General features: G+C 44.1%; 1 protein-coding gene across 4 annotated transcripts in view; it reads right to left on the bottom strand.

Annotated features, from left to right (window-relative positions):
* Positions 1-15,506, bottom strand: part of HACE1 (HECT domain and ankyrin repeat containing E3 ubiquitin protein ligase 1) — a 293,187-nt gene that overhangs the window by 48,868 nt on the left and 228,813 nt on the right. For all 4 annotated transcript variants that reach the window (XM_033937256.1, XM_033937255.1, XM_033937257.1 and 1 more), the window contains one exon: positions 6,164-6,295. In XM_033937256.1, coding sequence (XP_033793147.1) covers positions 6,164-6,295 — 132 coding nt within the window. The remainder of the gene's footprint in view (positions 1-6,163; positions 6,296-15,506) is intronic.

Raw genomic sequence — 15,506 nt, 5'->3', positions numbered from 1 at the left:
CTTCTCTTTTCAGAGCAATCCATATCGCTTCTTCCTCTCCCCAGGTCCCTTGCATTTCGGTCGCTTGGATATTGATCTTTACATAGAGAGCTACTCCTCCACCTTTATGACCATCTCTGTCCTTCCTAAAAAGATTATATCCCGGTATGTTTGCATCCTATCCATGTGATTCACTGAACCATGTCTCTGTGATAGCAACAATATCTAGATCTGCCTCTAACATCAGGGCTTGCAGATCATGAACTTTGTTGCTTAGACTGCGAGCATTTGTGGTCATCGCTTTCCAGCTATTTTTCAGCGATAATCTCCTTTTTCGTATGGATTTTTGTGTCGTTTCACTTTCCGTTGCAATACTAAAAAATGAGTTGCTGATATTGCTTATGTTGCAGCCTTTACTACTATCACATCTTTTCTTTTGCCGGGGGTGGTCTCTATAATTGTCCTTCGTACATGCAACACCCCCATCTTCTAGTTTAAATGCCTAGAAAAATATTGTCTAAATTTCTCTGCAAGGTTTCTTTTTCCTGCTGTAGTAATATGTAGCCCATCAGTGCAATATAGCTTCTTGTCCTTCCATGTATTTCCCCATCCTCCTATGTACCTGAAGCCTTCTTGATGACACCAGGCTCTGAGCCATCTATTAAAGTCCTCTGTGTTTTTCACTCTTTGCTCTCCTTTTCCATATGCAGGCAGTATTTCAGAAAAAGCTAAAGTCTTTACAAAAGGTTTCACGCCCTCACCAAGCTCCCAAAAAGCTTTCTGTGCTGCAAGTGTGGAGTTGTTGGCCAGGTCATTTGTTCCCAGATGGATGACAACATCAGTGTTAAAATCCTTAGTTTCTTCCTTAATTATAGTCAGTATTTGCCTGGAACTCCTGGTAGCTGAGGATCCTGGAAGACATTTCACTATTTTGGTCTCCTCGCCCTGTGTTCCAAGGTTAATGCCTCTGATGATGGAATCCCCCAACAGTAATAGTTTTCTGTTTTTGGCTTTTTTATTTGTACTTAGGGTGCTCTTGTTCTCTTGAGTTACCTTCATTGGTTCCAGTCCCACCTCCCTTCTGTTTTCTTGAGTATCGCAGTGCACTAGTGGAGCGAAGGAATTCTGTAGAGGTAATATAAGTGAAGGTGGATGTTTCTGTGTTACATGTCGCAGTCTTCCTGAGCCTACTGTGACCCATTTATTCCTGGGCTGTTTTATTCTTTGAGGTAGAGGTGGTAAGTTGGTATGATTTTGTGGAGTGATGGAAGCTGCTTTAATTGTATTCAATTCCTGTTTAAGTTTGCAGAGCTCCTCCTTAATACTGGCAAGTTGAAGACAGATGGGGCAAGCCTTAAGCCTCCAAATAGTATGTCTTGGAATTAAAGCACCACAGTGATTGCATAGAATAAAGGTCATCTTGATTGGTTGTGAAGTGACTTGATTTGAGTAGTCCTGATTATATGGGTCTCTATATATGAATAGTGGCCCTGGGGTTGGTGGGACTATAAGTCTTACCCTTATTCCTATGAAGGGAAAGGGAAAGAGGAAATAAGATTTAACAGAGGAAAGAGAAGGGTTTATTTTTTTGTGCTTTTTTTTTTTTTTAGTAAGAAATAGGGATGAGAAGAGAAATTAAGCAGATATAATGCTGAAAACCAGTGAAAAGAGCAGAATATGAAATGCTGAGTAACTAGAAGTTCACAGGGCAGCCTTGTTCACTGCAATGTCCCAAAAATGTCTTGAATGATCTTGAATGAAGGGAATCTTCGGGATCCCAGTCAGCATGGATTCACCAAGGGTAGGTCCTGCCAATCCAATCTCATCAGCTTCTTTGACTGGGTAACAAGAAAGTTGGACTTGGGAGAGTCTTTGGACGTCGTGTACCTGGACTTCAGTAAAGCTTTTGACAGTATCCCACACCGCAGGCTGCTAAGCAAGATGGAATCAATGGGATTAGGAGAGACACTAACTGCATGGGTCAATGATTGGCTGAGTGGCAGACTTCAGAGGGTGGTGGTTAATGGTACCCTCTCTAAAACATCGAAGGTGACCAGTGGAGTGCCGCAGGGCTCGGTCCTGGGTCCACTCCTTTTCAACATATTCATAGGGGATCTGACTCAAGGGCTTCAAGGTAAAATAACACTATTCGCCGATGACGCCAAACTATGTAATATAGTAAGTGAATGCAGTTTACAGAATTATATGGCGCAGGACCTGCTTACATTGGAAAGTTGGTCCTCAACCTGGCAGCTAGGCTTCAATGCTAAGAAATGTAAGGTCATGCACCTCGGAAGCAGAAATCCATGCAGGACGTACTTCTTGAACGGAGAAACTTTAACTAGGACTTCAGCAGAACGAGATTTAGGAGTAATCATCAGTGCAGACATGAAAACTGCCAATCAAGTGGAGAAGGCTTCATCTAAGGCAAGGCAGATATTGGGTTGTATCAACAGAAGTTTCGTCAGCCGAAAGCCTGAAGTCATAATGCCGTTGTACAGGGCCATGGTGAGACCTCATCTGGAGTACTGTGTGCAATTCTGGAGGCCACATTACAGTAAAGATGTGTGCAGAATTGAATCGGTTCAGCGGACGGCCACCAGGATGATCTCGGGGCTCAAGGGTCTCTCGTATGAAGAGAGACTGAACAAATTGCAGCTCTACACTGTCGAGGAACGTAGGGAGAGGGGAGACATGATCGAAACATTTAAGTACCTCACGGGACGTGTCGAAGTGGAAGATGATATTTTCTTTCTCAAGGGACCCTCGACCACAAGAGGGCACCCGCTCAAACTCAGGGGCGGAAAATTTCATGGCGACACCAGAAAGTATTTCTTCACAGAGAGAGTGGTTGATCATTGGAACAAGCTTCCAGTGCAGGTGATCGAGGCAGACAGTGTGCCAGACTTTAAGAATAAATGGGATACCCATGTGGGATCCCTACGAGGGTCAAGATAAGAAAATTGGGTCATTAGGGCATAGACAGGGGGTGGGTAAGCAGAGTGGGCAGACTTGATGGGCTGAAGCCCTTTTCTGCCGTCATCTTCTATGTTTCTATGCTTCTATGATGCAAGGAGCAGAGTCTTTGCGAGTGTCTGGTCTAGCATATGCACACTCGATGCAAGGAGCAGAGTCTTTGCGAGTGTCTAGTCTGGCATCTATGCACGTGAAGGAAGGAGTAGAGTCTTTGCACATACCTCAACAAGACTCCTCACTCTCCATGCAAGGAGCAGAATTTTTGGGAGTGCATCGAGATTCCTCCATCCAGCCTCTGGAGCTTCGATCCACAGCTCCAAGCCCCATCCATTCCCTGATGGCATTGCCTGCTTCCATCGCCGGGGCAAAGGCTTCTCGACCTTTGAGATCTGCTTTCAAGCACAGTTCTCATCGACGTTCGAGACATGCTTCCAGGCATCACTCTTCTTCTAAGGAGCACCTGTCTTCCACTAAGCCTCAATCTACACCTGCATCTCCTAGACCGTCGACTCCTCGGTCTCGATTATCTCGTCCATGTCTCCCTATTCTTCTGATGCCTTTTTTCCAGCCGAAGTTTCATCTTCGACCCAGGCTGCCTCGACGTCCTCGAGTCCTTCTCCAGGCGGAGCATTACCGGATCTCCTCATACCATTTCAGCTGTTCCAGGCACATTGCACTCCTGGAAGGGATGGGAAGACTATGGATGAATTTGGACATCGCATCTCTCAAAATGCTATGATGTCCTTTAAAGTCCTTAATTATACTTTTCATTTTATTACTTCTTTTGCCTAAATTTTTGAGTTATTTGCATACTCAAAAGCACTTTGAATTTCAAGATGTCATAGTTTTTCTATCACAACTCAGAATGCATCTCCTCCAGTCTTCGTATGATGTCTTCGAGTTGTCTGCCCGAGCGGCTGCTTGTTCTGTTGCAATGCGCCGCCTCGCTTGGCTTTGTACCATTCACGTGGATCCTACTTTTCAGGACACCTTGGCTAATATTCCTTGTGCTGGCAATGACCTCTTCGATGAATCCATTGAGGCAGCCACCATAGAATTGTCTGAGCATGACACATCCTTTGTTTCTTTTGTCAGACCTATGCTAAAGCCAGCTACTACTCAGAAGCAACAAAAATCTCAACCTTCTGCTGCACCTAAGGCTACACAGCCTTTTTGACTGTTTAAACAGAGCATAACCTCCACCGTTCTGTCTCTGTCCTATCTTCCTCCTCTTGGTACCACCGATGGGAGACAATCACATCCGACCTCTGGGTGCTGTCCATCATCAGTAAAGGATACTCTTTTCATTTCACTCCGATTCCACCAGAGCTTTCCAGCCCATCGCAGACCGCCCTTCTTCTTCAGGAAGCTCAAGCTCTGCTTCGTCTCCATGCCATCGAACCAGTTCCCTTGGAACAGCAGAACAGAGGTTTTTACTCCCGTTACCTCCATGTTCCGAAGATGACGGACGATCTGCAACCCATTCTGGATCTCAGGGCTCTCAACCAATTTTTAGTCAAAGAAAAATTTGCATGCTATCCCCGGCATCCTTGTATCCCCTCCTAGATCCCCTCTCTGGATCTCAAGGAGGTTTATACTCATATTCCCATTCATCCGGCCTCCCGCCAATACCTCAGATTTCGGGTGGAGAATCTACATTATCAGTACAGAGTGCTGCCCTTTGGCTTGGCTTCATCTCCCAGAGTGTTCACCAAGTGCCTCGTAGTGGTAGCAGCAGCTCTAAGGGACCATGGTCTTCAGGTATTCCCCTACCTAGATGACTGGCTCATCAAAGATTCAACATCTCAGGGGGTTATTGTAGCGACCCAACAGTCTACGTGGTTTCTACAACGCTTGGGATTCGAAATCAACTTTCCCAAATCTCAACTTTACCCCTCTCAGAATCTCGCTTGGTTCGTTCCTCTCATGATGCAGCTAGACTTGAAACTACAAGAGAGCACATTTTTTTTCTAGGCACCTTTTCTGTGGAATTATCTTCCATGATGCCGATGGGAGCAGAAGTCATTTCCAAGATTCAAAACTTCATTGAAAACACACCTTTCTCTGTTGGTTTTATTGACGGGCACTGGGAACCTAACAGTGACTGTGGGTATTTAGCTATGCAGACAACATCACTGTCTTAATTCCTATACATACTTCTTTCTCTCAAATTAATCAAACTGTTGTGGAGATTCTTCAGACAACTGAATTTTGAATGGTAGAATTCAAATTGAAAACACAGAAAAAAACCAAATTTATTTTTGCATCACCAAATTTAAATGAAGAATGTTACATCTATTGCTTTAAACGATAAAGTCTATAGCATCCAACCAACCATAAAGATACTTGGTGGGCTGATTCATGAAGCGCCCTCATGCAAATGAGGGCGATCAGAATCACGCCCACCAACGATCCCGACGCATGTGCAGACCAATGGTCCATCTAGCCCAGTATCCCGTCTTCATGGAGGCAAAATAGTAGCAGCATTCCATATTACCAATCCAGGGCAAGCAGTGGCTTCTCCCATGTCTGTCTCAACAGCAAGTTTATGGACTTTTCCTCCAGGATCTGTTAAGACTTGTTGGGTTTTGTCATGCTGCCAAGGTGACATGATCAGATTTGTGGAGACAGCTCCTGATACTATTATAAGTAACCTCCCTCATATGTCATTCTCTGCCAAGGCTGGCCCATTGTAGGCTTGCTGAGTCCTGACCCAGTCACTACGTCCTGGCTGCAGCCCTGGATCTGCTCTGAACAGGGGCAGGTAAAATTCCAGTGCCCTTAGGTGTTTGATTATCACATGGGAGATGGCAGAGACTGGGTGAGTTTGTAATGAACAAGCAAATAAAAATGAAATAAATAAGATATGGAGGGGAACCAGTGTTGCATTGAGTATGAAACTGTACGATTTATTTAAGCTTGCTATTCTGCTGTATCACGACATCCCTAAAGAATATCTACCTAAGGTGGTAGACCACTAAAAAGGAAGAGAATTGGGGCGACTATGAGTTATTTATGACTATTACAGAATGAACTGGGCAGTAGATGGAAACATTGCATTCCAAGCTTGCTAGCTTGTTGGAGATGATATTTGAGAAAAAGAAAATAATTCCCTTTGAAGGGAGTGAAATCTACCTTTTGACCTCCAGAGTGAATGCCTAGTCTTAGCTAAAAACAAGCACCAAAAAGGGAAGAATGTCTTTCTTACCAGTTCATATTCATCAAAAAGCTGAATTAGAGAAGGTGGTATAAACATATGGAAGCCCTGTAGAAAGCCATTGATCTGGGGCTGAATGGCTCGGGTCATTCGAAGTTCTGTAACGAGTTGAACATACTCAGCCTGCAATGAAAAACAAAGCAGGCGATATGATTACATCCCATTGAGATTACAAACAGAGTGCTAGATTCAAAAAAGAGCGCCAACATTTAGGTATCAGGCTGATGCGTATTAAACTCGAATTCTATAATACCAGTTCCACAGAGAACTGCCGTTATGAAATACTGACTTTCGGCATGTGCACTTACTGGTAGGCCATGTCAAAGGCTGATGCAACCGCTTGTGCCTAACGGTTGGCACTTTGGCACGTAGCTTCCTGAATTCTATAACCTAGGCCAGGGGTGCCCAACGCGTCGATCGCGATCGACAGGTCGCTCGCTCAGGCGACCCCAGTCGATCGCAGAACGGGTTCCCTTCTTCCCTTCTCTTTTTTCCCCTCCTGACTGGCCCGCTCCTGAATTATGCTGCTGCCTCCGCTGCTCAACATTTAAAAAAAAAACAAAAAAAGGCTTGGAGAACTTATGCTCCGGGGGCTAACATGTGCTTGTACCGGCTTCCCTCTGAAACCGGAAGTTATGTCCGGGGAGGGGGAGGGGGTAAGAAGGGAAGCCGGCACGCACATGTTAGAGCCCTGTTCGCGGGCTAAAGTGGGAGACAGGTCAGTGAAGCTTGCGATTTGCTCTTCTTGCTGCCAGGTCCTGCCTACTTTCTGTTTCCTCAAAGGCAGGACCCGGCAGCATTTTTCCCAAAATGTCGATCTTGGGCCGATCAGCCTTCCTCTTCCCGACCTCAATTGTGCCGTCGGAGAGGAAGTTCTAGCCAGCGGAACTTCCTCTCCGACGGCAAAATTGACGTCGGGGAGAGGAATGCTGGTGGGCCCGAAGCAAGGAGAGCTTGGCCGGCGGCGGGCGGCTTTGGGGGCCTGTTATCCGATGGCAGCGGCAGAAGCAGTGGCTTGTGGGTGGGCAGGGAGGGAGAAAGAGGGCAGGCAGGGAGACAGAAGGAAAGAAGAGAAACAGAAAAAAAGAATGGGGGCATGAAGAGAGAAAGAAAGAGAGGGCAAGGAGAGAAGAAGAAAACATTGGGGGGGGGGGAATGAGGTCAGGAAGAGAGGAAGCATACAGGCTAAAAGAAGGGAAGAAAGATTGGATGCACAGTCAGAAGAAGAAAGTGCAACCAGAGACTCATGAAATCACCAGACAAGGTAGAAAAAATGATTTTATTTTAAATTTAGTGATCAAAATGTGTCTGAATTTATATCTGCTCTCTATATTTTACAATATGGTCCCCTTTTACTAAACCGCAATAGAGGTTTTTAGCGCAGGGAGCCTATGAGCGTCGAGAGCAGCGCTGGGCATTAAGCGCAGCTCCCTGCGCTAAAAACTGCTATCGTGGTTTAGTAAAAAGGGAGGGGGTGGGTATTTGTCTATTTTTGTATGGTTGTTACTGAGGTGACAGTGCATAGAGTCATCTCCTTTGACCTCTTTGAAAAAACCCCAGAATAGGAATAATTAACAATTGTATGCGTACAGTGTGCGTTGTGTTTTTTTTTTTAATTTTATTGTTGGTAGATCATTTTGACTTGGTCATTTTAAAAGTAGCTCGCAAGCCCAAAAAGTGTGGGCACCCCTGACCTAGGCCCACCCCTGACCCTAATGGAATCGATGTGTACAACTTCTTGAATGGTAACAAAGGGCATGTGCACATACAAATATTAATAGGCAACAATTAGCGCCATTTATACCTTCAGGCTGACTTTACTCCAAGAAATTTTCCAATTCAATATACAGTATGTAAAGTCCCACAACAATAGAGTCCAAAATGAAAGTCAATATGAACGTTCAAATTCAAGGAGGAAAAGATGTCAGTGGGTATCCACATGGGTTATCTATGTAACTCTCCTTGGGAATGTCCTTTGATTTATTTGCTATTTACTTTTTCATACATATTCATAATCTTCTTTCCTAATCCATTACAGCAAGAATCAATATAAAATTATCTTAAATTTCAGCAGTGACTCAGGCAGACAGCAACGTTCAACTGAGCGTCTGTTTCACAACGGCTTCATCAGGAGCTACTTATCCCAATTAGCACAACACAACTGAAGCCAATTAACAGCCATATGACATATGAGAGTTTAGGCACCCAAGCTTATAGAATCTGAAGGATTGAGATTCACATGATAGTCAGAAGTATATTGTGGCTGGGAACCCCCCCCCCCCCTAATACACAGTGCAGATAATTTTATGGTGCTAAAAGTCTTTAATGCAAACATAAAAACAGGACTCGACACGATAATGTGCATCAGGAGTCTACATACATGTTTTTAACTAAAATAAAATGATGAAAAAGAAACCCATGAATACTAAATCACACATCTTCAAAACAGACGCAAGAGGTTTTTAGCACCGGCCGGCACGCTGAATGCTCTCCACTGGTCTGACGCTCATAGGAACTCTATGACCATCGAAGAAGCGCAGAGCACTCAGTGTGCCGGCTGATGCTAAAAACCTCTTGCGCGGGGGAGGGGGATATAAATGATAAAATACAAATCCAGTGGTACCTTGGTTTACGAGCATAATTCGTTCCAGAAGCATGCTCGTAATCCAAAGTACTCGTATATCAAAGCAACTTTCCCCATAGGCCATAATCTTGCTTCACCAATCTACTGCACTTCTTTGAAGGGATGAATGAATATGTGGACCAAGGTGAGACAGTTGATATTTGGATTTTCAAAAGTTGATATTTGGATTTTCAAAAGGCATTTGACAAAGTACCTCATGAAACACTTCTAAGGAAATTAGAAAATCATGGGATAAGAGGTAATGTCCTATTATGGATTAAGAACTGGTTGAAAGACAGAAATCAGAGCGTGGGTTTAAACAGTTAATATTCTCAATGGATAAGGGTAAATAGTGGGGTTCCCCAGGGGTCTGTGCTGGGACCACTGCATTTTAAAATATTTAGCAATGATCTAGAGATGGAAATAACTATTGAGATAATTAAATCAGCTGATGACACAAAGTTGTTCAATCACAAGAGGATTGTGGAAAATTGCAAGAGGACCTTGTAACTGGAAGACTGGGTGTCAAAATGGCAGATGACGTTTAATGTGAGCAAGTACAAAGTGATGCACATAGGAAAGAGGATCCCGAACTAGAGCTTCGTGATGCTGGGTTATATGTTAGGAGTCACTGCCAGGATCTAGGTGTCATTCTTGAGGATACGTTGAAACCCTCAGCTCAATGTGTGGCAGCAGCTAAGAAAGCAAATAGAATGTTAGGAGTTATCAGGAAAGGATTGGAAATCAAAGATGAAAATGTTATAATGCCCTTGTACCGCTCCATGGTACGGCCGCAACTTGAATAGCGTACAGGGAAGGACGACAAAAATAATAAAAGGTTTGGTACAACTTCCCTATGAAGAAAGGCTAAAGTGGCTAGGGCTCTTTAGCTTGGAGAAGAGACGGCTCAGGGGTGATATGATTGACATCTATGAAATGATGAGTGGAGTGGAAAGGGTAGATGTGAATTGCTTGTTCACTCTTTCCAAAAATACCAAGACTAGGGAGCATGTGATGGAAGCTATTAATGAACAGATTTAAATCAAACTGGAGAAAATATTTCTTCACACAATGTGTAATTAAACTCTGGAATTTTGACGCTGACGAATGTGGTAAAGTCAGTTAGCTTAGTGGGGTTTAAGAAAGGCTTGGATAATTTCCTAAAAGAAAAGTCCATAGGTTATTATTGAGATGGTTTGGGGATATGTACTGCTTATTTCTAGGCTAAGCAGCATAGAATCTATTTTGCTACGTGGGACCTGGGATGGTCACTGTTGGAAACAGGATACTGGGGCTAGATGGACCTTGGGTCTGTCTCAGGAAGGCAATTCTTACATTCTAGAAAAGTTGCTATGGTATTGCTTCCTGCACCAGATTCTATCAGTGATGTTACTATAGAAACATGATGGCAGATAAAGGCCAAATGGCCCATCCGCAACATCCACTATCTCCTCCTCTCCCTATTGGCTAAGGCTCTTAACATTTGCATCTCCTCTCCCTATTGGCTAAGGCTCTTAACATTTGCATCTCCTCTCCCTATTGGCTAAGGCTCTTTACACCTGCATTGTGAGGTCACAGAGCTTTATGGTTGTAGAAACATAGAAACATGATGGCAGATAAAGGCCAAATGGTCCATCCAGTCTATCCATCTGCAACATCCACTATCTCCACCTGTCCCTATTGGCTCAGGCTCTTAACATTTGCATCTCCTCTTCCTATAGGCTAAGGCTCTTTACACCTGCATTGTGATGTCATAGAACTTTATGGTTATAGAAACATAGAAACATGATGGCAGATAAAGGCCAAATGGCCCATCCGCAGCATCCACTATCTCCTCCTCTCCCTATTGGCTAAGGCTCTTAACATTTGCATCTCCTCTCCCTATTGGCTAAGGTTCTTTACACCTGCATTGTGAGGTCACAGAGCTTTATGATTGTAGAAATATAGAAACATGATGGCAGGTAAAGGCCAAATGGCCCATCCGCAGCATCCACTATCTCCTCATCTCCCTATTGGCTAAGGCTCTTAACATTTGCATCTCCTCTTGCTATAGGCTAAGGCTCTTTACACCTGCATTGTGAGGTCACAGAACTTTATGGTTATAGAAACATAGAAACATGATGGCAGATAAAGGCCAAATGGCCCATCCGCAGTAACCATTATCTCTTCCTCTCTCTAAGAGATCCCACGTGACTATCCCAGGCCCTTTTGAATTCAGACACAGTCTCTGTATATGTTCATGTTTATATACAAGTGCTATACCACTGATAAAGATATTACAAAAAAATGGTCATGTCGAGGATCTGTGGATTTAAACTAAGACTTTTTAGAAATCTGGTTGCTATGTCAAATCTGTCCTCTGCACACCGGGGATACTTAATAACCAAATGTGTCACCAAGGACAATGTGATACAATATAACAAGCAAAAAGAGTCCTCGACGGTTATTAATTCAAATACAATGTAACGTGTTTTTTTTTGAGCGCTCACAAAAAAGTTTGTGAGAGACCAGACTCAGAGCAGAGCTCCAGCAGCAGGAAAACTCTCCTTTTTCAAGCAGCACATAACATTGCTTTGCATTTGATAAGTTTTCAACATCTTGCTAGTTAAATCTTGCATTAGTTATTGTAAAAAAAAAACAAACAAACAATAAATCTTATCTGTGCTAGAGTGGAGCAAAGGCTTAGGCGGGTCTTGACGCGTTTCACATCCAGCGGCCTCAAAAATCCCGGCGCAGACTTTATTGACACATGTAACCTAATATAATTAGGGTAGGAGAGGGCGTGAACCATGGGTAGCTCAGGGGCATGCTCAGTATTTCTGCTCACAGTATACAGACTACTAGCAAGTTAGTCGAGCTCCGTTGTGAGATGACCCGGTATATAAATCGAAGACTAGATTAGATTAGATTTATTTCACTCATTGAGCCAGGCTGTGCTCATGCCTAAAATTAGGTACATAACTGTGAGCTTATACTACCATCCTATAATAGCAATTGTGCGTGCTTAGGGCACATCATTCTGGTACCTAACTTTAGGTGATCTATAGGGAATTACCCCCATCGTGGATATCCTGAAAATCTGACTAACTAGATGTGTCCCAGGGTAGAAGGTACAAAATAAGTACAGTTTGCGAGCACAATTCGTTCCAGAAGCATGTTTGTAATCCAAAACACTCGTATATCAAAGCGAATTTCCCCATAAGAAACAATGGAAACTCAGATGGTCCTTTCCACAACCCAAAAATTTTAATACTAAATATTAATAATAATAATAACAACTTTATTCTTTTATATCGCCATAACCAAAAGTTCTAGGTGGTTTACACTAAATAGAGCTGGACAATCAGCGAAATACAATAATACAGTAAAAAATACAAATATTTGTAAAATAGAATTTCAATAATAAAACTCATTGAACAAAGTGGTCTTAATTAACAGCAATAGGATAACATATTTTGCTGAATACATTTCCCTAACCAAAGTTGTTGCCTACCAGCTTGAAATGCTAGGGTCCTATCTAAGAAGGTCTTATATCTAACACCCATTAATTTTTGGATAAGCAAATAAGCAGAAGTTTCTCTTGATGGTCTATGCAACACAAAATGAGGAAAAAGGTAAGCTGGAGACAATCCCGATATCAACTTAAAGCAGATACAGGAAAATCTGAATACACTTCTCCCTCCCTATTCGTGGGAGTTAGGGGCAGAGCCGGCCCGCGAATAGGGAAATATCGCAAATAACTTTTGGCCGGCTCTGACCCACCCCCGGACCTTACCTGGGGGGTCTAGCGGTGACGTGGGGCAGGAGCGATCTTCCTACACTTCTGTCCCATGCAGAGCCGTGCTGCTGAGTTCCCGTGGTCTCGCGAGACTACAACAGGAGACCACGGGAACTCACAGCATGGCTCTGCACGGGGCAGGAGTGTAGGAAGATTGCTCCTGCCCCGCGTCACCGCAAGACCACCAGGTGAGGTCCATGCTCCGATCGCCCCCGCCGCCCCCATGCCACCTCTGATCGCCCTCATGCCGCCTCCGATCACCCCCCCCCCCCACCATCTCTGATCGCCTCCCTCCGCCACCTCTGATCGTCCCCCCGCCGCCTCTGATCGCCTCCCTCCAAGTCCCGGGGCCGTTTTGTCTCAAGGGGGGACCTGGGGAAAAACCACGGATAATCGATAACGCAAACATCGAAACTGCGAATAGGGAGGGGGAAGTGTAATACTCTTGCATCCAAAGGCAGCCAATGAAGTAAACGATAATATGGACTCATATTGCAAGACCTCGCTCATTTAGAATAGTCACTACACTCCTGCAGCATCAGAGAGAGAAAAAACATCAGCTCAGTTGTGATGATTTGACGTGTATATACTGTATGTAGTCGTATTTCAAGACATTGCTTGTATATCAAGCTAAAATTTAAGAAAATGCTTGTCTTGCAAAACAATTGCAAACCAAGTTACTTGCAATCCAAGGTTTTACTGTACCTGTATATAAGATATAAAAGAAGGTAATTTTATGACAGGAAGCACATGTGTGAAAACTAAGTAGACACCTATAAAGACTCCTAGGTACCTTATAAGACCTTATAAAGACTCCTAGGTACCTATTTTCAAAGTATATGGATGCCTCAAAATGCCTAAAACAATAGGTAGCCTGAGAGCCCATCTCGACTGGTGAACCTAACACGGAGCTGGGAGGCCGCATGGTAGCCCGTCGTAGGTGCGGGGCCGGTCAGGTAGAGGACTGAGGCAGGGGATAGGCTGGTGGGTCTTTCCCGCCGCGGGGAAGACCTGTTATTGGCAGACTACAGCTGGGGAGAGCATCGGGAGGGTGGGGTTTAAAAGCCAAGACTTAGGAGAACTCAGAGCTTACCTGGTCCTCCGAGGCAGCTTTTCCCGTCCGCCCACCCTTTGGGTCACAGCTCAGAGGGCCGGGTTGTGGTGACTCGGGGTGCAGTATCCTGAGCTACTGGCTGCTGGGCTCATTAGGAGATGAGCGATGGGCCAGCTGGGAGCCGTGCCTGGTGGGTCAGGTGACCCAGGAGAATGGAGCATGTGGGGGACATGCCACCCCTCAGATCCTTGCTAGCATGGCGGGGTCGGAGGCCATAACTTTTGTTTAAGGTAGCTCGGGAATTTTGTGTTATGATGTTAGACTGTTTATATATTTAATGTGTAATTTGCAATAAACGGCTAATTTTCACCATCTGTAGAATTTTGTGTTAGGAAGGATAGGGGTGGTGGGGCATACGTGAATGGGTGTGTTCAGTGAGCGGGCCTAGCCAGGTTCCGCTGTTATAGCCATCCGCTAAAATGTCCAAATACTGATTTGGACACATTAGAATTCACGTTTCACACTGTAGCTTGTCCAAATAGCAAGAATGCGTGTTTTGAGTAGGATGTCCAAGAACAATATTCAAAAGAAACATCCATGTCTAAAAAGAAGGACTGCTTAGGTGAGTGGGGCTCACTGAGAGTGGCAGGCGCGGCTCTGGCACACAGGATACCAGTCTTTTTCTTAAAAAAAAAATCTTTATTGATTTTCTAATCTAACAACAGTGTATGAAATTAATACAGAAATAATTCAGTAAACATCACTTGCATCTTTCCATTAATACTAAAAAAGAAAAACATTTTCTCCCACTCTCCCACCCAGTTCCATACACTCAAGAAAAACATATAATACATACAATTCCTTTCTTAAAACATTCTCAATATAGGGCTCCTTTTACAAAGGTGAGCTAGCGTTTTTAGCGCGCGCTAAACGCTAACACCTCCATAGAGCTTGCGTTAGTATTTTCCATTTAGCGCGTGGTTTGCGAGCGCTAATCTTAAGCGCGTGCTAAAAACGCTAGCGCACCTTAGTAAAAGGAGCCCATAATATCTTAAATACCTAATATATCCCCCTCCCTCCCATCCCCCATATGGGTCTTTTTCTGCTGTCATTTATGGTGCTATTATTTACGTTTTATCTACACTAAAGAGTTGCGCGGGGACAGAAATCCCACCCGTCCCTGCCAAAGTTCCACCCGTCCCCACGAGGAATCCCCTCTGTCCCCGCCCGTCCCCGCGAGGAATCCCCTTAGTCCCCGTCCGTCCCTATAAACTTCAGAAATAGTTATTTCATTTAATTATGCTACTGAATTAAAGGTTCTGGTAGAAACCCATTTAAAAATAAGCAAAAAGACTTTATTAATTTGGAAATATTAATTGGGAAGAATACATACTTTGTAAACGGGTTTCTACCAGAGCCTCTAATGTTTATTAATTTTTATCAACACAACTAATATACTACTTTATCCTGAAGCAAAAAAAAAAAAAAAAGATTTTTTTTTCCTACCTTTGTTGCCTGGGTTCTGCTTTCCTCATGTTCTCAATCAATTCCTTCCATCCACTATCTCTCTTCTCTCTGCGTATTCCATTTGCTCTGTTACTGTGCCTCTCCCTTTCTCCCCCCTTCCAAATTGGTCTGGCACCCATCTTCTTCCCTCCACTCCCCCCATAGTCTGGCATCTCTGTCTTCTTCCCTGCCAGCGTCTTCTCCCCACTCTCTCTTCCCCATTTCCTTTCAGCGTCCTTCTCCCCCCATCTTCCCCATGTCCTGTCAGCATCCTTCTCCCCCCCTCTGTCTTCCACATGTGCTTTCAGTGTCCTTCTCCCCCCTTTGTCTACCCCATGTGCTTTCAGCGTCCTTCTCCCCCCTTTGTCTTCCC

The sequence above is a fragment of the Geotrypetes seraphini genome, chromosome 3 (assembly GCF_902459505.1).
Source record: "Geotrypetes seraphini chromosome 3, aGeoSer1.1, whole genome shotgun sequence".
In the NCBI taxonomy this organism is placed as follows: domain Eukaryota; kingdom Metazoa; phylum Chordata; class Amphibia; order Gymnophiona; family Dermophiidae; genus Geotrypetes; species Geotrypetes seraphini.
This window is presented reverse-complemented; position numbering and strand designations above follow the sequence as displayed.